The following is a 15016-nucleotide window of genomic DNA, read 5'->3' as shown; positions in this document are numbered from 1 at the left end:
ATGGCACCGTAGAGATCTTCAGTGGAGTCCTCTGTCTGTGTTCAGGCCCAGAACCACACCACTGGGGCCTTGGCTGCTGCTAAAGTGATGGAGGTACGCAATGAAGAGCAGCTTGAGGACTATATCACCGAGATCGACATCCTGGCAGCCTGCCGCCATAGTAACATCCTTGGGTTGTTGGACGCCACCTTCTTTGAGGATTGGCTGTGGGTGAGGTCTTTTTCAGCTGCTTGACTCCATTGCCAGGTGTCAAAATTAATGCACTGAGTCAGGACTTTTTGGAGGGGGTTTCAGTAAACTATCCATTATATATATATACAGTAAAGGCTTTTGATGATTGATTATTGAAGATGAAATCTCTTTCTGTCCAATAGATCCTGGTTGAGTTCTGCCCAGGGGGGGCCTTGGATGACATCATGTTAGGTGGGAGCCAAGCGTCATGTACTCCTTAGTTTCCACTTCTTTCGTTTTTCCTTCTCTGGGAAGTCACTGTTGTACTTATATGTTAGTGTGTGTGTGTGTGTGTGTGTGTGTGTGTGTGTGTGAACCCCCTAGAGCTGGAGCGGGGCCTGTCTGAGCAGCAGATCAGTGAGGTGTGCTGTCAGACACTGCAGGCTCTGTCCTACCTGCACCAGCACCACATCATCCACAGAGACCTGAAGGCAGGCAACATCCTCCTCACCATGGAGGGACACGTCAAACTGGGTACAACACTGCATAGCACACTCCTACAACTACTGGATTATAATTTTCTCTCTGTCTCTGTTCTATTCTCTCTCTCTGATTTTCCATCCATCCGTCCGTTTGTCTGTCTACCTGACTGTGTGTCTGTCTAAATATTATTTATAAGTCTATCCTAGTGTCTCTCTTATAGTGTATCAGTGCCTCTCATTGAGTCCTCTCAAAGCCCTGTTTCAATCCCCAGCTGACTTCGGAGTGTCTGCCAAAAACACACACACCCTCCAGAAGAGAGCCACTTTCATTGGAACCCCTTACTGGTTTGTCTTACCCCTATCAGTTTTGTATATGTTTAAATGTTGTTAGCATGCAGCCACATTCCCATGTGCATTCTTTTTCAACAACCCCAATGTCTACATTTGTCCGTCCGTCCCTCTGTCTGCCCATCCGTCTGTCCCAGGATGGCTCCAGAGGTGATCCAGTGTGAGACCTCCAAGGAAAACCCGTACGGCCCCAAGGCTGACGTCTGGTCCCTGGGCGTGACGCTGATCGAGGCTGCAGAGATGGAGCCCCCTCACCACTCACTCAACCCAATGAGGGTCCTGCTCAAGATCACCAAGTCCCCCCCACCGACCCTCAGCAACCCACGCCTCTGGTGAGTCAGGGACAGTCAGTCATACAGTGGGGGAAAAAAGTATTTAGTCAGCCACCAATTGTGCAAGTTCTCCCACTTAAAAAGATGAGAGAGGCCTGTAATTTTCATCATAGGTACACGTCAACTATGACAGACAAATTGAGAATTTTTTTTCCAGAAAATCACATTGTAGGATTTTTAATGAATTTATTTGCAAATTATGGTGGAAAATAAGTATTTGGTCACCTACAAACAAGCAAGATTTCTGGCTCTCACAGACCTGTAACTTCTTCTTTAAGAGGCTCCTCTGTCCTCCACTCGTTACCTGTATTAATGGCACCTGTTTGAACTTGTTATCAGTATAAAAGACACCTGTCCACAACCTCAAACAGTCACACTCCAAACTCCACTATGGCCAAGACCAAAGAGCTGTCAAAGGACACCAGAAACAAAATTGTAGACCTGCACCAGGCTGGGAAGACTGCATCTGCAATAGGTAAGCAGCTTGGTTTGAAGAAATCAACTGTGGGAGCAATTATTAGGAAATGGAAGACATACAAGACCACTGATAATCTCCCTCGATCTGGGGCTCCACGCAAGATCTCACCCCGTGGGGTCAAAATGATCACAAGAACGGTGAGCAAAAATCCCAGAACCACACGGGGGGACCTAGTGAATGACCTGCAGAGAGCTGGGACCAAAGTAACAAAGCCTACCATCAGTAACACACTACGCCGCCAGGGACTCAAATCCTGCAGTGCCAGACGTGTCCCCCTGCTTAAGCCAGTACATGTCCAGGCCCGTCTGAAGTTTGCTAGAGTGCATTTGGATGATCCAGAAGAGGATTGGGAGAATGTCATATGGTCAGATGAAACCAAAATAGAACTTTTTGGTAAAAACTCAACTCGTCGTGTTTGGAGGACAAAGAATGCTGAGTTGCATCCAAAGAACACCATACCTACTGTGAAGCATGGGGGTGGAAACATCATGCTTTGGGGCTGTTTTTCTGCAAAGGGACCAGGACGACTGATCCGTGTAAAGGAAAGAATGAATGGGGCCATGTATCGTGAGATTTTGAGTGAAAACCTCCTTCAATCAGCAAGGGCATTGAAGATGAAACGTGGTTGGGTCTTTCAGCATGACAATGATCCCAAACACACCGCCCGGGAAACGAAAGAGTGGCTTCGTAAGAAGCATTTCAAGGTCCTGGAGTGGCCTAGCCAGTCTCCAGATCTCAACCCCATAGAAAATCTTTGGAGGGAGTTGAAAGTCCGTGTTGCCCAGCGACAGCCCCAAAACATCACTGCTCTAGAGGAGATCTGCATGGAGGAATGGGCCAAAATACCAGCAACAGTGTGTGAAAACCTTGTGAAGACTTACAGGAAACGTTTGACCTGTGTCATTGACAACAAAGGGTATATAACAAAGTATTGAGAAACTTTTGTTATTGACCAAATACTTATTTTCCACCATAATTTGCAAATAAATTCATTAAAAATCCTACAATGTGATTTTCTGGATTTTTTTTCTCATTTTGTCTGTCATAGTTGACGTGTACCTATGATGAAAATTACAGGCCTCTCTCATCTTTAAGTGGGAGAACTTGCACAATTGGTGGCTGACTGAATACTTTTTTCCCCCACTGTACATGGAGATGTCTCTATTTTTATGAATCAGTGGTGGCTGGTGGCACCTTAAATGGGGAGGGCTGGCTCATAGTATCAAACACATCAAACACATAATTTCCCATATTACTTTGGTCAAAAGTAGTGCACCATATAAGGAATAGGGTGCCATTTGGGATGCATCCCCTGACTCCCATCCCCGTGTCCCTGCACTGTGTTCCCACTTTCAGGTCCTCCCATTTCCAGGATTTCCTGCGGAGGGCGCTGCAGAAGAACCCTGAGGCCCGGTGGGGAGCCCAGCAGCTCCTGGCCCACCCCTTCCCCTGCGCTGGACGGGACGGTCGAGCCCTGAAGGAACTCATTGCCGAGGCCAAGGCTGAGGTGATGGAGGAGACAGCGGTAAGAGATGGGGGATTCTTCCCAAATGGCACCCTATTCCACATAGGCTTTGGACAAAAGTAGTGCACTAGATAGGGAATAGAGATCGCCAGCTTATAGTCCTAAAAAACTGAAATGAGTTACCTTTAGTTCGTTCGGCCATTCCTATGAGAGACATTTATGGGGAAAGAATGGGGTTTTGGGATGAACGCTGAAAATAAGGTCTGAGGTTAACACAGGCTTAGGAGATCTTATACGTTTTGTTCTGTGAGAAAGTTAGTCAGTTAACATGACCTTTATGAATTATGAAGCCTTTATGTGCTTTATGTGCTTGTTTTGATTACATAAATGCTTCAAAATTCACAAAAGGTGATGAAGATTATCTCATAGAACAAAATGTATAAGATCTCCTATGCCTGTTTTTAGCACAGACATTATTTTTGGCTTTTGTCCAAAACCCCCATTCATTTCCCCATAGGCTTTGGTCAACGAACAATGGTGGAGTTAGTGCGTACAGAAAGACGGCATTACTATTGCTCTCCATAGAGTGCCATTTGCGATACAGACTTGATTTGAGGGAATGATGCCTTTCTAGTGGAGATCTGCTTCGATCTAAAACGTGTTGGGAAAGTTTCTCTATTTCTGCTTCTATACAGTATACTGTAGGTGGAAGTTCATACATCAACTTTCCTTTGAGTGTTTTTATTTGTCTTAAAGTAGATAGGACAGAAAATAGATTCAATTGAAATTGCCTCCTAAAGTCAGTCTTAAATGAACTACAATAGTAACGCATCCTATTTTTTCTCTGCCAGTCCCTGATCGACCACGGGGGCTCTCTAGATGAGGACACAGTTGTGGTGTCGGATGGAGGGACTGCCCAGTCTGAGCAGGAAGAAGAGACAATGCAGGTACCAGAGAAACCTCAGGAGGGCCCATCTATCATACAGGATGGTACGAGTCCACCACCACCTCCACCCAACCCTGACCCAGTCCATTCCTCCACACCAGTGAAAGATGGTGGCACCGCAGGGACCAGGGTGGAGACTCCCAACACGGACAGGGCCAGAAAGCTGGCCAGGCGTCTGTCGGTCTGGGAGCCAGGGACCTTTCTCTCATTTCTGACCTCTGGTTCTCGCCGCTGCAAGTCCGGCCTCTGGGGAGACACCCCGTCGATTCCAGCCGATCAGAGCCAACGGAACAAGGAGGACAGTCCCAATGGCCAGGAAGTGACAAATCCAGCAGGAGAGAGAGATGCAGGGGATGCGGAGAAGGATCTGTGTGAGAACGTTGGGAGGGGCAGCTTGGAGGGAGGGATCACCCAACCCATCCCTGAAACAAATGACACAGGAGATGATGCAGAAACAGAAGAAAAGGTTGAGGGGCAGAAAAAAGAGAAGGATGAAATTGCAAATGACTGTGAGGCCCAAGACCTTGACCTGGAAGTGGTTTCTTCTTCTGAACAGGAAATAGTAGGCATCCACACTGATATGAACCAAAACAGTACCAATGACTCTGTTGATGATGCACTTAACTCTGACGATAAACAACCAATGACTGAGGCTCAATGTTCAGTTAAGGAAATTGGTATCCTCAAATCAGCACCAAATAATGATACTAACCATAGGGTAGAAGAAGCTCCTCGCCAGTTAGTGCACACACTAAGTCCACTGGTTATAGCCTTGTCTTTGGAAATGCCCCACCCATCCACAAAGGAGAGAGGAGAAACACAGAACTCAGTGCTAGACTTCCTGGATCTGTCCACTCATAACCACTTCAAGATGGCCACCAGTGGGAACGCTGAGGAAGAGACAAAACAGAGCAAAGAGGAGAGGACTGAAGGGACAAAGGAGGAAATACAAGAGGAGACGGGAGAGGAGGAGCAGGAGCAGGACAAGGATGAGAAGATTTTAGAAGAGAATGAACTACCTGCTAAGAGAGATGAAGTGGCAGAGCATGAGGGGAGTAAAGTAGAAGAAAGGTATGAGATGCAGATAAATGAAGAAGGAATACAAGACAAGACATATGTGGAAGAAGAACAGGAGGTCAAGGTGGAGTTAAAGACAAGCGAAGGAGAGACAAGCAACTGTCCAGACAAAGGAATGGACTTAAAAGAACATGAGGCAAGTCCTGAAATGGAGGACGGAGAATCGAAGAGTGATATTGAAGAGACCGTACCATCAGAACAAACAGGAGAAATACAGACTGAAACAGAGAAGCAAAGAAGTGAATCAACAATGGATGTTGCGACCAGTGAAAAGAAGAAGAGTTTGAGGGCAAACACAGAAGATGAAATCCTTGATTTCAAAGTGACTGAATGTGAAAATGTAGCGAGAGCAGAGGACAGAACAGAGGAAAAAGATGAACAGAGTAAAGAGGAGGACCTTGGATTAGAAAGTGATAACATAGTGATTATCCAAGCACAAGAAACCAATATGACCATAAAGCAAGAACCGAAAGAAGAGAGAAACAAACAAGAGGACAGTAAGGGAGAAGAGAAGATGACAGACTCCCCAACTGGGGAACCTATGACGAGGGTGAACTTGACCTTGGAGTCAAATAGTGGGAGGGAGGAAGGAGGGAAAGAGGAAAGAGGGAAAAAGCTGGAGGAAGGAGGTAAGGAGGAGGAGACATGTCAGACCCAATTAAACATATTGACTGAACAGAACTCAACTAGATCGCAGGGAACAGCTACAGACACAGTACACCTGAACTCAGCATCAAATGGAAACTGGCACCAAGTGACAGACAATCAACCCAAGATGGTTGCCACTGATGACCAAGCTGACGTGACAGAGAAAGACAACTCAGTCTCAACAATGTCAAGACCTGTAGAGGTGAGTGATCAGAGCAGGTTCCACCCATTGTTTCCCCAAGTGAATATAATGTAGAACACAGAACACAAAGGTACAATTCATTAAGGTTAAAGAGACATTACACTCCAAAATCAAAGTTTCAAGGGGGCTTTCAAACCTCAAAAGTAGTCTGACAAAAGTAGATTTTAGAGTGTAATGTCCCTTTAAGATAAGCAATAAGAGGTGTTGTGTGCTTCCCTAGATAGATTACACCAACTAAACAGAAGCACTTTGTGAGTGTAATATTTTATTTGTTGTATTCCAGGAGTTGATCCATAACAGGAAGACGGTCAAAAGGACCCGGAAGTTCATGGTGGACGGCCGAGAGGTCAGCGTCACCACGTCAAAGGTCCTGAAGGAGACCGATGGGAAAGAGCGGCACATGCGGTCCACCAGGTAAACTTTTCCCTCTGGAAACAAGGCTTGGGCTCCAATGAAAAAATAACTAGATTAAGGATAGACTCAGAATGTCAAATATGTCTTGGATAGGAGACTTATAAAAATTCATATTCAACACATTCACTTCATTAGTTTGTTCAATCTCCGGAATCTCCCCTGTGTGTGTGTGTGTGTCTGTGTGTGTGTGTGTGTGTGTGTGTGTGTGTGTGTGTCTGTGTGTCTGTGTGTGTGAGTGCATATGTGTGTGCCTGACTATGCAGGCGCCAGGAGCTGCAGGCTTTAAAGCTACTTCAGAGGGAGGAGCAGAGAGAGTACTCCCAGATGGAGCAGCGGCTGCAGCAACAGAGAGAGATGATGTTCCGACAGATCGCCCAAGAGATGACAGTGAGTAGTGGGACCTAGAGTCCCGTTTGCGGAATATTTAGATAAAGCCTGGAATAAAAGAAAAAGGGCTACCTATAACTCAATTATAATATAATATTTAGCTTCTATATAGCAAATGGTATATACTGTATATTGTGTGTAGGCCTGTCTCCCACTTGAATCTTCTCTTTGTGCCAGACTGTGTTCAAATGCCTTCTGTTTCGTTTTTCTGTATTTATTTATCTGTATACAGTGGCTTGCGAAAGTATTCACCCCCCTTGGCATTTTTCCTATTTTGTTGCCTTACAACCTGGAATTAAAATGGATTTTTGGGGGGTTTGTATCATTTGATTTACACAACATGCCTACCACTTTGTAGATGCAAAATATGTTTTATTGTGAAACAAAAAATAAATATGACAAAAAAACAGAAAACATGAGTGTGCATAACTATTCACCCCCCCCAAAGTCAATACTTTGTAGAGCCACCTTTTTGCAGTAATTACAGCTGCAAGTCTCTTGGGGTATGTCTCTATAAGCTTGGCACATCTAGCAACTGGGATTTTTGCCCATTCTTTAAGGCAAAACTGCTCCAGCTCCTTCAAGTTGGATGGGTTCCGCTGGTGTATAGCAATCTTTAAGTCATACCACAGATTCTCAATTGGATTGAGGTCTGGGCTTTGACTAGGCCATTCCAAGACATTTAAATGTTTCCCCTTAAACCACTCAAGTGTTGCTAAAGCCCAGCTCTGTGGAGTGTACGGCTTAAAGTGGTCCTATGGACAGATACTCCAATCTCCGCTGTGGAGCTTTGCAGCTCCTTCAGGGTTATCTTTGGTCTCTTTGTTGCCTCTCTGATTAATGCCCTCCTTGTCTGGTCCGTGAGTTTTGGTGGACGGCCCTCTCTTGGCAGGTTTGTTGTGGTGCCATATTCTTTCAATTTTTAAAAATGGATTTAATTGTGCTCCGTGGGATGTTCAACGTTTCTGATATTTTTTTAACCCAACCCTGATCTGTACTTCTCCACAACTTTGTCCCTGACCTGTTTGGAGAGCTCCTTGGTCTTCATGGTGCCGCTTGCTTGGTGGTGCCCCTTGCTTACTGGTGTTGCAGACTCTGGGGCCTTTCAGAACAGGTGTATATATACTGAGATCATGTGACAGATCATGTGACACTTAAATAAAGTCCACCTGTGTGCAATCTAACTAATTATGTGACTTCTGAATGTAATTGGTTGCACCAGATCTTATTTAGGGGCTTCATAGCAAAGGGGGTGAATACATATGCACGTACCACTTTTCCGTTATTTATTTTTTAGAAATTTTTGAAATAAGTTTTATTTTTCCATTTCACTTCACCAATTTGGACTATTTTGTGTATGTCCATTGCATGAAATCCAAATAAAAATCAATTTAAATTACAGGTTGTAATGCAACAAAATAGGAAAAACGCCAAGGGGGATGAATACTTTTGCAAGGTACTGTATGTAGAGTATGTACAGTGAGGGACAAAAGTATTTGATCCCCTGCTGATTTTGTACGTTTGCCCACTGACAAAGAAATGATCAGTCTATAATTTTAATGGTAGGTTTATTTGAACAGTGAGATACAGAATAACAACAACAAAATCCAGAAAAATGCATGTAAAAAATGTTATAAATTGATTTGCATTTTTAAGAGGGAAATAAGTATTTGACCCCCTCTCAATCAGAAAGATTTCTGTCTCCCAGGTGTCTTTTATACAGGTAACGAGCTGAGATTAGGAGCACACTCTTAAAGGGAGTGCTCCTAATCTCAGTTTGTTACCTGTATAAAAAACACCTGTCCACAGAGGCAATCAATCAATCAGATTCCAAACTCTCCACCATGGCCAAGACCAAAGAGCTCTCCAAGGATGTCACGGACAAGATTGTAGACCTACACAAGGCTGGAATGGGCTACAAGACCATCGCCAAGCAGCTTGGTGAGAAGGTGACAACAGTTGGTGTGATTATTCGCAAATGGAAGAAACACAAAATAACTGTCAATCTTCCTCGGCCTGGGGCTCCATGCAAAATCTCACCTCGTGGAGTTGCAATGATCATGAGAACGGTGAGGAATCAGCCCAGAACTACACGGGAGGATCTTGTCAATGATCTCAAGGCAGCTGGGACCATAGTCACCAAGAAACAATTGGGAACACACTACGCCGTGAAGGACTGAAATCCTGCAGCGCCCGCAAGGTCCCCCTGCTCAAGAAAGCACATATACAGGGCCGTCTGAAGTTTGCCAATGAACATCTGAATGATTCAGAGGAGAACTGGGTGAAAGTGTTGTGGTCAGATGAGACCAAAATCGAGCTCTTTGGCATCAACTCAACTCGCCGTGTTTGGAGGAGGAGGAATGCTGCCTATGACCCCAAGAACACCATCCCCACCGTCAAACATGGAGGTGGAAACATTATGCTTTGGGGGTGTTTTTCTGCTAAGGGGCAGGACAACTTCACCACATCAAAGGGACGATGGACGGGGCCATGTACCGTCAAATCTTGGGTGAGAACCTCCTTCCCTCAGCCAAGGCATTGAAAATGGGTCGTTAATGGGTATTCCAGCATGACAATGACCCAAAACACACGGCCAAGGCAACAAAGGAGTGGCTCAAGAAGAAGCACATTAAGGTCCTGGAGTGGCCTAGCCAGTCTCCAGACCTTAATCCCCTAGAAAATATGTGGAGGGAGCTGTAGGTTCGAGTTGCCAAACGTCAGGCTCGAAACCTTAATGACTTGGAGAAGATCTGCAAAGAGGAGTGGGACAAAATCCCTCCTGAGATGTGTGCAAACCTGGTGGCCAACTACAAGAAACGTCTGACCTCTCAGACAGGGAGAGGTTGAACATGTCAGTGAAGACACTTGCCAGTTGGTCAGCGCATGCTCAGAGTACACGTCTTGGTAATCCGTCTTGCACTGCGGCCTTGTGAATGTTGTCCTGTTTAAAGGTCTTACTCACATCGGCTACGGAGAGCGTGATCACAGTCGTCCGGAATAGCTGATGCTCTCATGCATGTTTCAGTGTTACTTGCCTCGAAGCGAGCATATAAATAATTGAGCTCGTCTGGTATGCTCGTGTCACTGGGCAGCTCGCGGCTGTGCTTCCCTTTGTAGGCTGTAATAGTTTGCGATCCCTGCAACATCCGACGGGCGTCGGAGCCAGTGTAGTACGATTCGATCTTAGTCCTGTATTGACACTTTGCCTGTTTGATGGTACGTCGGAGGGCATAGCGGGAATTCTTATAAGCTTCCGGGTTAGAGTCCCGCTCCTTGAAGTGGCAGCTCTACCCTTTAGCTCAGTGCGGATTTTGCCTGTAATCCATGGCTTCTGGTTGGGGTATGCAAGTACAGTCACTGTGAGGATGACGTCATCAATGCATTTATTGATGAAGCCAGTGACTGATGTGGTGTACTCCTCAATGCCATCGGAAGAAGCCCGGAACATATTCCAGTCTGTGCTAGCAAAACAGTCCTGTAGCTTAGCATCTGCTTCATCTGACCACTTTTTTATTGACAGAGTCGCTGGTGCTTCCTGCTTTAGTTTTTGCTTGTAAGCAGGAATCAGGAAAATAGAATTATGGTCAGATTTGTCAAATGGAGGGCGAGGAAGAGCTTTATACGCGTCTCTGTGTGTGGAGTAAAGGTGGTCTAGAGTTTTTTTCCCTCTGGTTGCACATTTAACATGCTGGTAGAAATTAGGTTAAACAGACAGTTGATATTGAGATGTGCCTTTGACTTGAACTCTGTGAAGCATTTATTTGGGATGCAATTTCTGAGGTTGGTAACTCAAATGAACTTATCCTCTGCAGCAGAGGTAACTCTGGGTCTTCCGTTCCTGTGGTGGTCCTCATGAGAGCCAGTTTCATCATAGCGCTTGATGGTTTTTGCGACTGCACTTGAAGAAACGTTCAAAGTTCTTGAAATGTTCCATATTGACTGACCATCATGTCTGAAAGTATTGATGGACTGTCATTTCTCTTATCTTGTTTGAGTTGTTCTTGCCATAATCTTCTGTATACCACCACTACCTTGTCACAACACAACTGATTGGCTCAAACACATTAAGAAGGAAATAAATTCCATAAGTTAACTTTTAACAAGGCACACCTGTTAATTGAAATATATTCCAGGTGACTACCTCATGAAGCTGGTTGAGAGAATGCCAAGAGTGTGCAAAGCTGTCATCAAGGCAAAGGGTGGCTATTTGAAGAATCTTAAATATAAAATATATTTTGATTTGTTTAACACTTTTTTGGTTACTACATGATTCCATATGTGTTATTTCATAGTTTTGATATCTTCACTATTATTCTATAGTGTAAAAAATAGTAAAAATAAAGAAAGACCCTTGAATGAGTAGGTGTGTCCAAACTTTTGACTGGTAGTGTATGTATGGGGGACAGAGTGGTGCAGTGGTCTAAGGCACTGCATCTCAGTGCTTGAGGCGTCACTACAGACCCCCTGGTTCGATTCCAGGCTGTATCACAACCGGCGGTGATTGGGAGTCCCATAGGGTGGCGCACAATTGGCCCAGCATTGTCCGGGTTTGGCCGGTGTAGGCCGTCATTGTAAATAAGAATTTGTTCTTAACTGACTTGCCTAGTTAAATAAATAAAATGTATGTACAGTATGTATATTTTTACTGCTCTGGGGATGTAGTAATTTTTTGGATAACCTTATTTACTATTATGTATAGATTTTTTTGTTTATATTTCTCACTCTTTATGCGAATTGCACTGCAGAGAACACCGGAGGAATTATCAAAGTGAATAATTGTAATGTTTGTTTATGTGTCAATTAATCCCATAAGGGATGGGTTGCCAACTGGCGATATGACACGAAAATAAAATGTCATATAATATACTTTATATGGCTCTGGTGGGGCCCTATTTAAATCACTGTTCTCTTGATATATTTGAATCTACATTCTCTTATTACACCATTGTGACTTGCAAACAATTTTTAAAAAAGGTTTTAAGGTATGGGATTTAAATTTGACGGCCTGATAGGGAACGACTCATTTTCTATATTGAGTGAGTGCATGAGATTTGTGGCAATCTTTTCCCCCGTCTTCCAAACTCAAGCAAATGTTGTGTGTTTTGTGTGCATTGTGCAGAGCAAGAAGCAGTATTACGACGGTGAGCTGGAGCGGGTAGAGAAGCAGTATGTGCAGCAGAGCAGCCGCATGGAGACAGAGCACACAGCCAGGCTCAGAGAGGACGCACGCAGACTCAAGAGCCAGCAGGAGAGAGAGCTGAACCGCAAGGGTGCCGTACTGAAGGCTCAACCCAGAGAGGTACACCCATGCGCACGCAAACACACACGCACACAAACGCACGCACACACACACACGCACGCACACACACACACGCAAGTACAACACGCACACACAGAGATCCCTTGGTATATCTTGTTTCCTCTTGTGTTCATCCTAGGAGGCGCGTTACCTGCAGAAGCAGCAGCAGGAGCTCAATGAGACTCTCCAGAAAGGAGTCCAGGAACACAAGAGGAAGGTGGCTTCTATGGAGTGGGACATCACTGTCAAGACCCAGCAACTTAAGCGAGGTACACACACACACACACGCACGCACACGCATAGCACACACTTACATATGCATGCACATACGCACACACATGCACACGCACGCACACACTCACAAATTAGTTACGATTATGGGCTGCTTTATGACAATGGTTAGGCACAAATCACAGACCGACAGGAAATTAGACATTTACCAAAATGGTGACATTGATTGTGTTTGTGCCAATATAAATATTTTATTCATTCACATGTATGGGCTCTTTGCCTGCAGCCCGGGAATCAGTCATTTGGGAGATGGAGCAGCGTCATCTGCAGGAGAAGTACCACCTCTTCAAGCAGCAAGTGAAGGAGCAGTATTCACTGCAAAGACAACAGGTTACCAAGAGGCACAGCAAAGTGAGTTGGAACGCTCTCACTAAGAACCCTAACCCCCCAACACACACACACACACACCATGACACCATGACCATGATCCCCTCTCCCCTGTTCCTTCTTAGGACACAGACAGGGCGTCCCAGTTCCATCGAGCATTGCTGGATGAGCAGAGGGCCCAGCAGGCCCAGGAGAAGACCAAGCTCCAACGAGCCCAGCGCACCGAGGCCAAGGCCAGGCTGGCCAACTTCAAGCTAGAGCTGAAGATAATGGGCCTGAGTGGGCCAGAGCACAGGCAGCACCTCACACTGGTTAGTACAGGGACTTGAACAGCTTCTCAGTTCCCAAATAGTTAACATTCTTTGCAGTGCTCACTTGGCCACTAGTAATTGTTTGTTTGGCAATCCTCTTTGTCTCTGTCTCTTTTTCTCTCTCTCTCACAATGTATATTTATGTCTCTCTCTCTCTCTCTCTCTCTCTGGATGTCAGTTTATGTCGTCGGAGGAGGGCAGGCAGCGAGAGGAGAGGCAGAGTTTGCAGCAGGTCCAGGAGGGCCAGCTGAGGGAGGTGCAGGAGCAGTGTGACGGCAATATGTCCGAACTCCAGGAGCTGCAGGTGCACTACACTACACCCCATGTGTTAGGAAGCTCATTGGGTTGTAGATATTAATATTATATCTACTATAAATTGGTGTACTCTATAATATAATGTATTCATATAATCAAATAAGCATAATTGATTATATGAAGAAAATAAAAAAAATGAATGTGTGTGTGCTCATGTGTGTTTCAGAATGAAAAACTGCAGCTGTTAGTGGACATGGAAAAGAAGAAGATACGGAGATTAGAGGATGAACACACTCTGGAGCTGAACGAGTGGAAAGACAAGCTGGCCTGCAGGAAAGAGGTATGGGAGACAGAGAGAGAAAGAGAGGATGTTGTGGGAATAGTGTGTTGAATGGCAAAGCAAGTAGGGAGAAAGGAGACAGTGAGTGGATATTGTTCAATGTTCAGCTGCCATATCCATTAGCCATGCACACCATGCTAACAGGTTAACGATGAGAGGCAACAGGGCAGCATTTCAAATCTGAAAACATGCTCCCTTCGTACTTGTTGACCTTGAAGATCTGAAAAGGTTAATTAAGGTTAGGTATGGCTCCAGGGAGAAATGGGCATTGCTCAATGTTCAGTTGTCATATCCATTAGACATGCATACACTTCTAACAGCTTGCTACACTTGAACTTGTTGACTTGACCTTGATTGTTCAATGAGGGTATAGTCTGTCTGTTTGTCTGTCCGTCCATCCGTGTTTGAACGTGTTTCTGCCTGAGTGTCCAGGCATAGCCTCGTAAAGTGTGTCTGTGTATCTATCTGTGTGTCTGTCTGTCCATCCGTCATCCATCCATCTGTCTGTGTTTGAATATGTTTCTGTCTTTGTGTGCAGGTGTTGGAGGAAGACCTGGCTCGCCGGAGGAGAGAGAAGGAGGGAGCGAAGAGACGGGGGAGTGAGCCTGAGTCCAGGTTTGCACCTCGACGCTCACGGTTCTTCTCAAGCCTCAATTTCTCTTAACTGACCATGACCAAAAGAGAAAACAATCCTGAAAAATCAAACTGCGTTTTCTATCAGACACACACACTCTCACAGGGACTCACATACGTGTATATAAAAAACATACTATCTATTTTACTCTGTCAGTGCCTGAAATATTTTGAAGGCCCTAACTAATTCTACAGAGGAGTGAGTATAAGAGGAATTACTGACAACATATATATATTTTTGTCAAATATTGTATATGCCTCTCTTGCAAGAGAATAGAGGAAATGTTTGTACATATTTCAATAGTTGACCACTGAAGGATGTGTAGCAAGCTACTTTAGTATGTGTTCATTCAAACACTGTTGTGGGGCAGACATTTCCACTTCTTTTCTTTTTAACCTAATGTTTGCAATAAATTACAAATCCATATTAAATGTTGGTCATGATCTATTGCTGAGTATCTCTGTTCTTTGCAGAAAATGTGTTTCTACACAATTTGGTTAATATGTTTGGTTGATGATGCCAAGTGTTGAAATCAATATTGTAGCCTATTTGAATTTTGCATTGTTGGGAAATTGGGTGTTTGATACCTGTGATTGTGAGCACATGTCC

General features: G+C 44.7%; 1 protein-coding gene across 1 annotated transcript in view; it reads left to right on the top strand.

Moving 5' to 3' along the window:
* The window catches only part of LOC311133353 (STE20-like serine/threonine-protein kinase), a 15695-nt gene extending 853 nt beyond the window's left edge, over positions 1–14842 (top strand). Inside the window, exons 2-17 of the mRNA XM_084166854.1 lie at positions 46–210; positions 375–423; positions 556–705; positions 926–998; positions 1139–1333; positions 3168–3336; positions 4128–6149; positions 6433–6563; positions 6827–6950; positions 12070–12249; positions 12389–12518; positions 12767–12891; positions 12993–13178; positions 13357–13482; positions 13660–13773; positions 14312–14842. Of these exons, the coding sequence (XP_084022980.1) occupies positions 46–210; positions 375–423; positions 556–705; positions 926–998; positions 1139–1333; positions 3168–3336; positions 4128–6149; positions 6433–6563; positions 6827–6950; positions 12070–12249; positions 12389–12518; positions 12767–12891; positions 12993–13178; positions 13357–13482; positions 13660–13773; positions 14312–14437 (4065 nt within the window). The 3' untranslated portion in view covers positions 14438–14842. The remainder of the gene's footprint in view (positions 1–45; positions 211–374; positions 424–555; positions 706–925; positions 999–1138; positions 1334–3167; positions 3337–4127; positions 6150–6432; positions 6564–6826; positions 6951–12069; positions 12250–12388; positions 12519–12766; positions 12892–12992; positions 13179–13356; positions 13483–13659; positions 13774–14311) is intronic.
* The last annotated feature ends 174 nt before the right edge of the window (positions 14843–15016 follow it).

This window comes from Coregonus lavaretus, assembly GCF_964263955.1.
Source record: "Coregonus lavaretus genome assembly, chromosome: 8".
In the NCBI taxonomy this organism is placed as follows: Eukaryota; Metazoa; Chordata; class Actinopteri; order Salmoniformes; family Salmonidae; genus Coregonus; species Coregonus lavaretus.
Note: the sequence above shows the minus strand (reverse complement) of the source record. Positions and strands in the feature narration are given on the sequence as shown.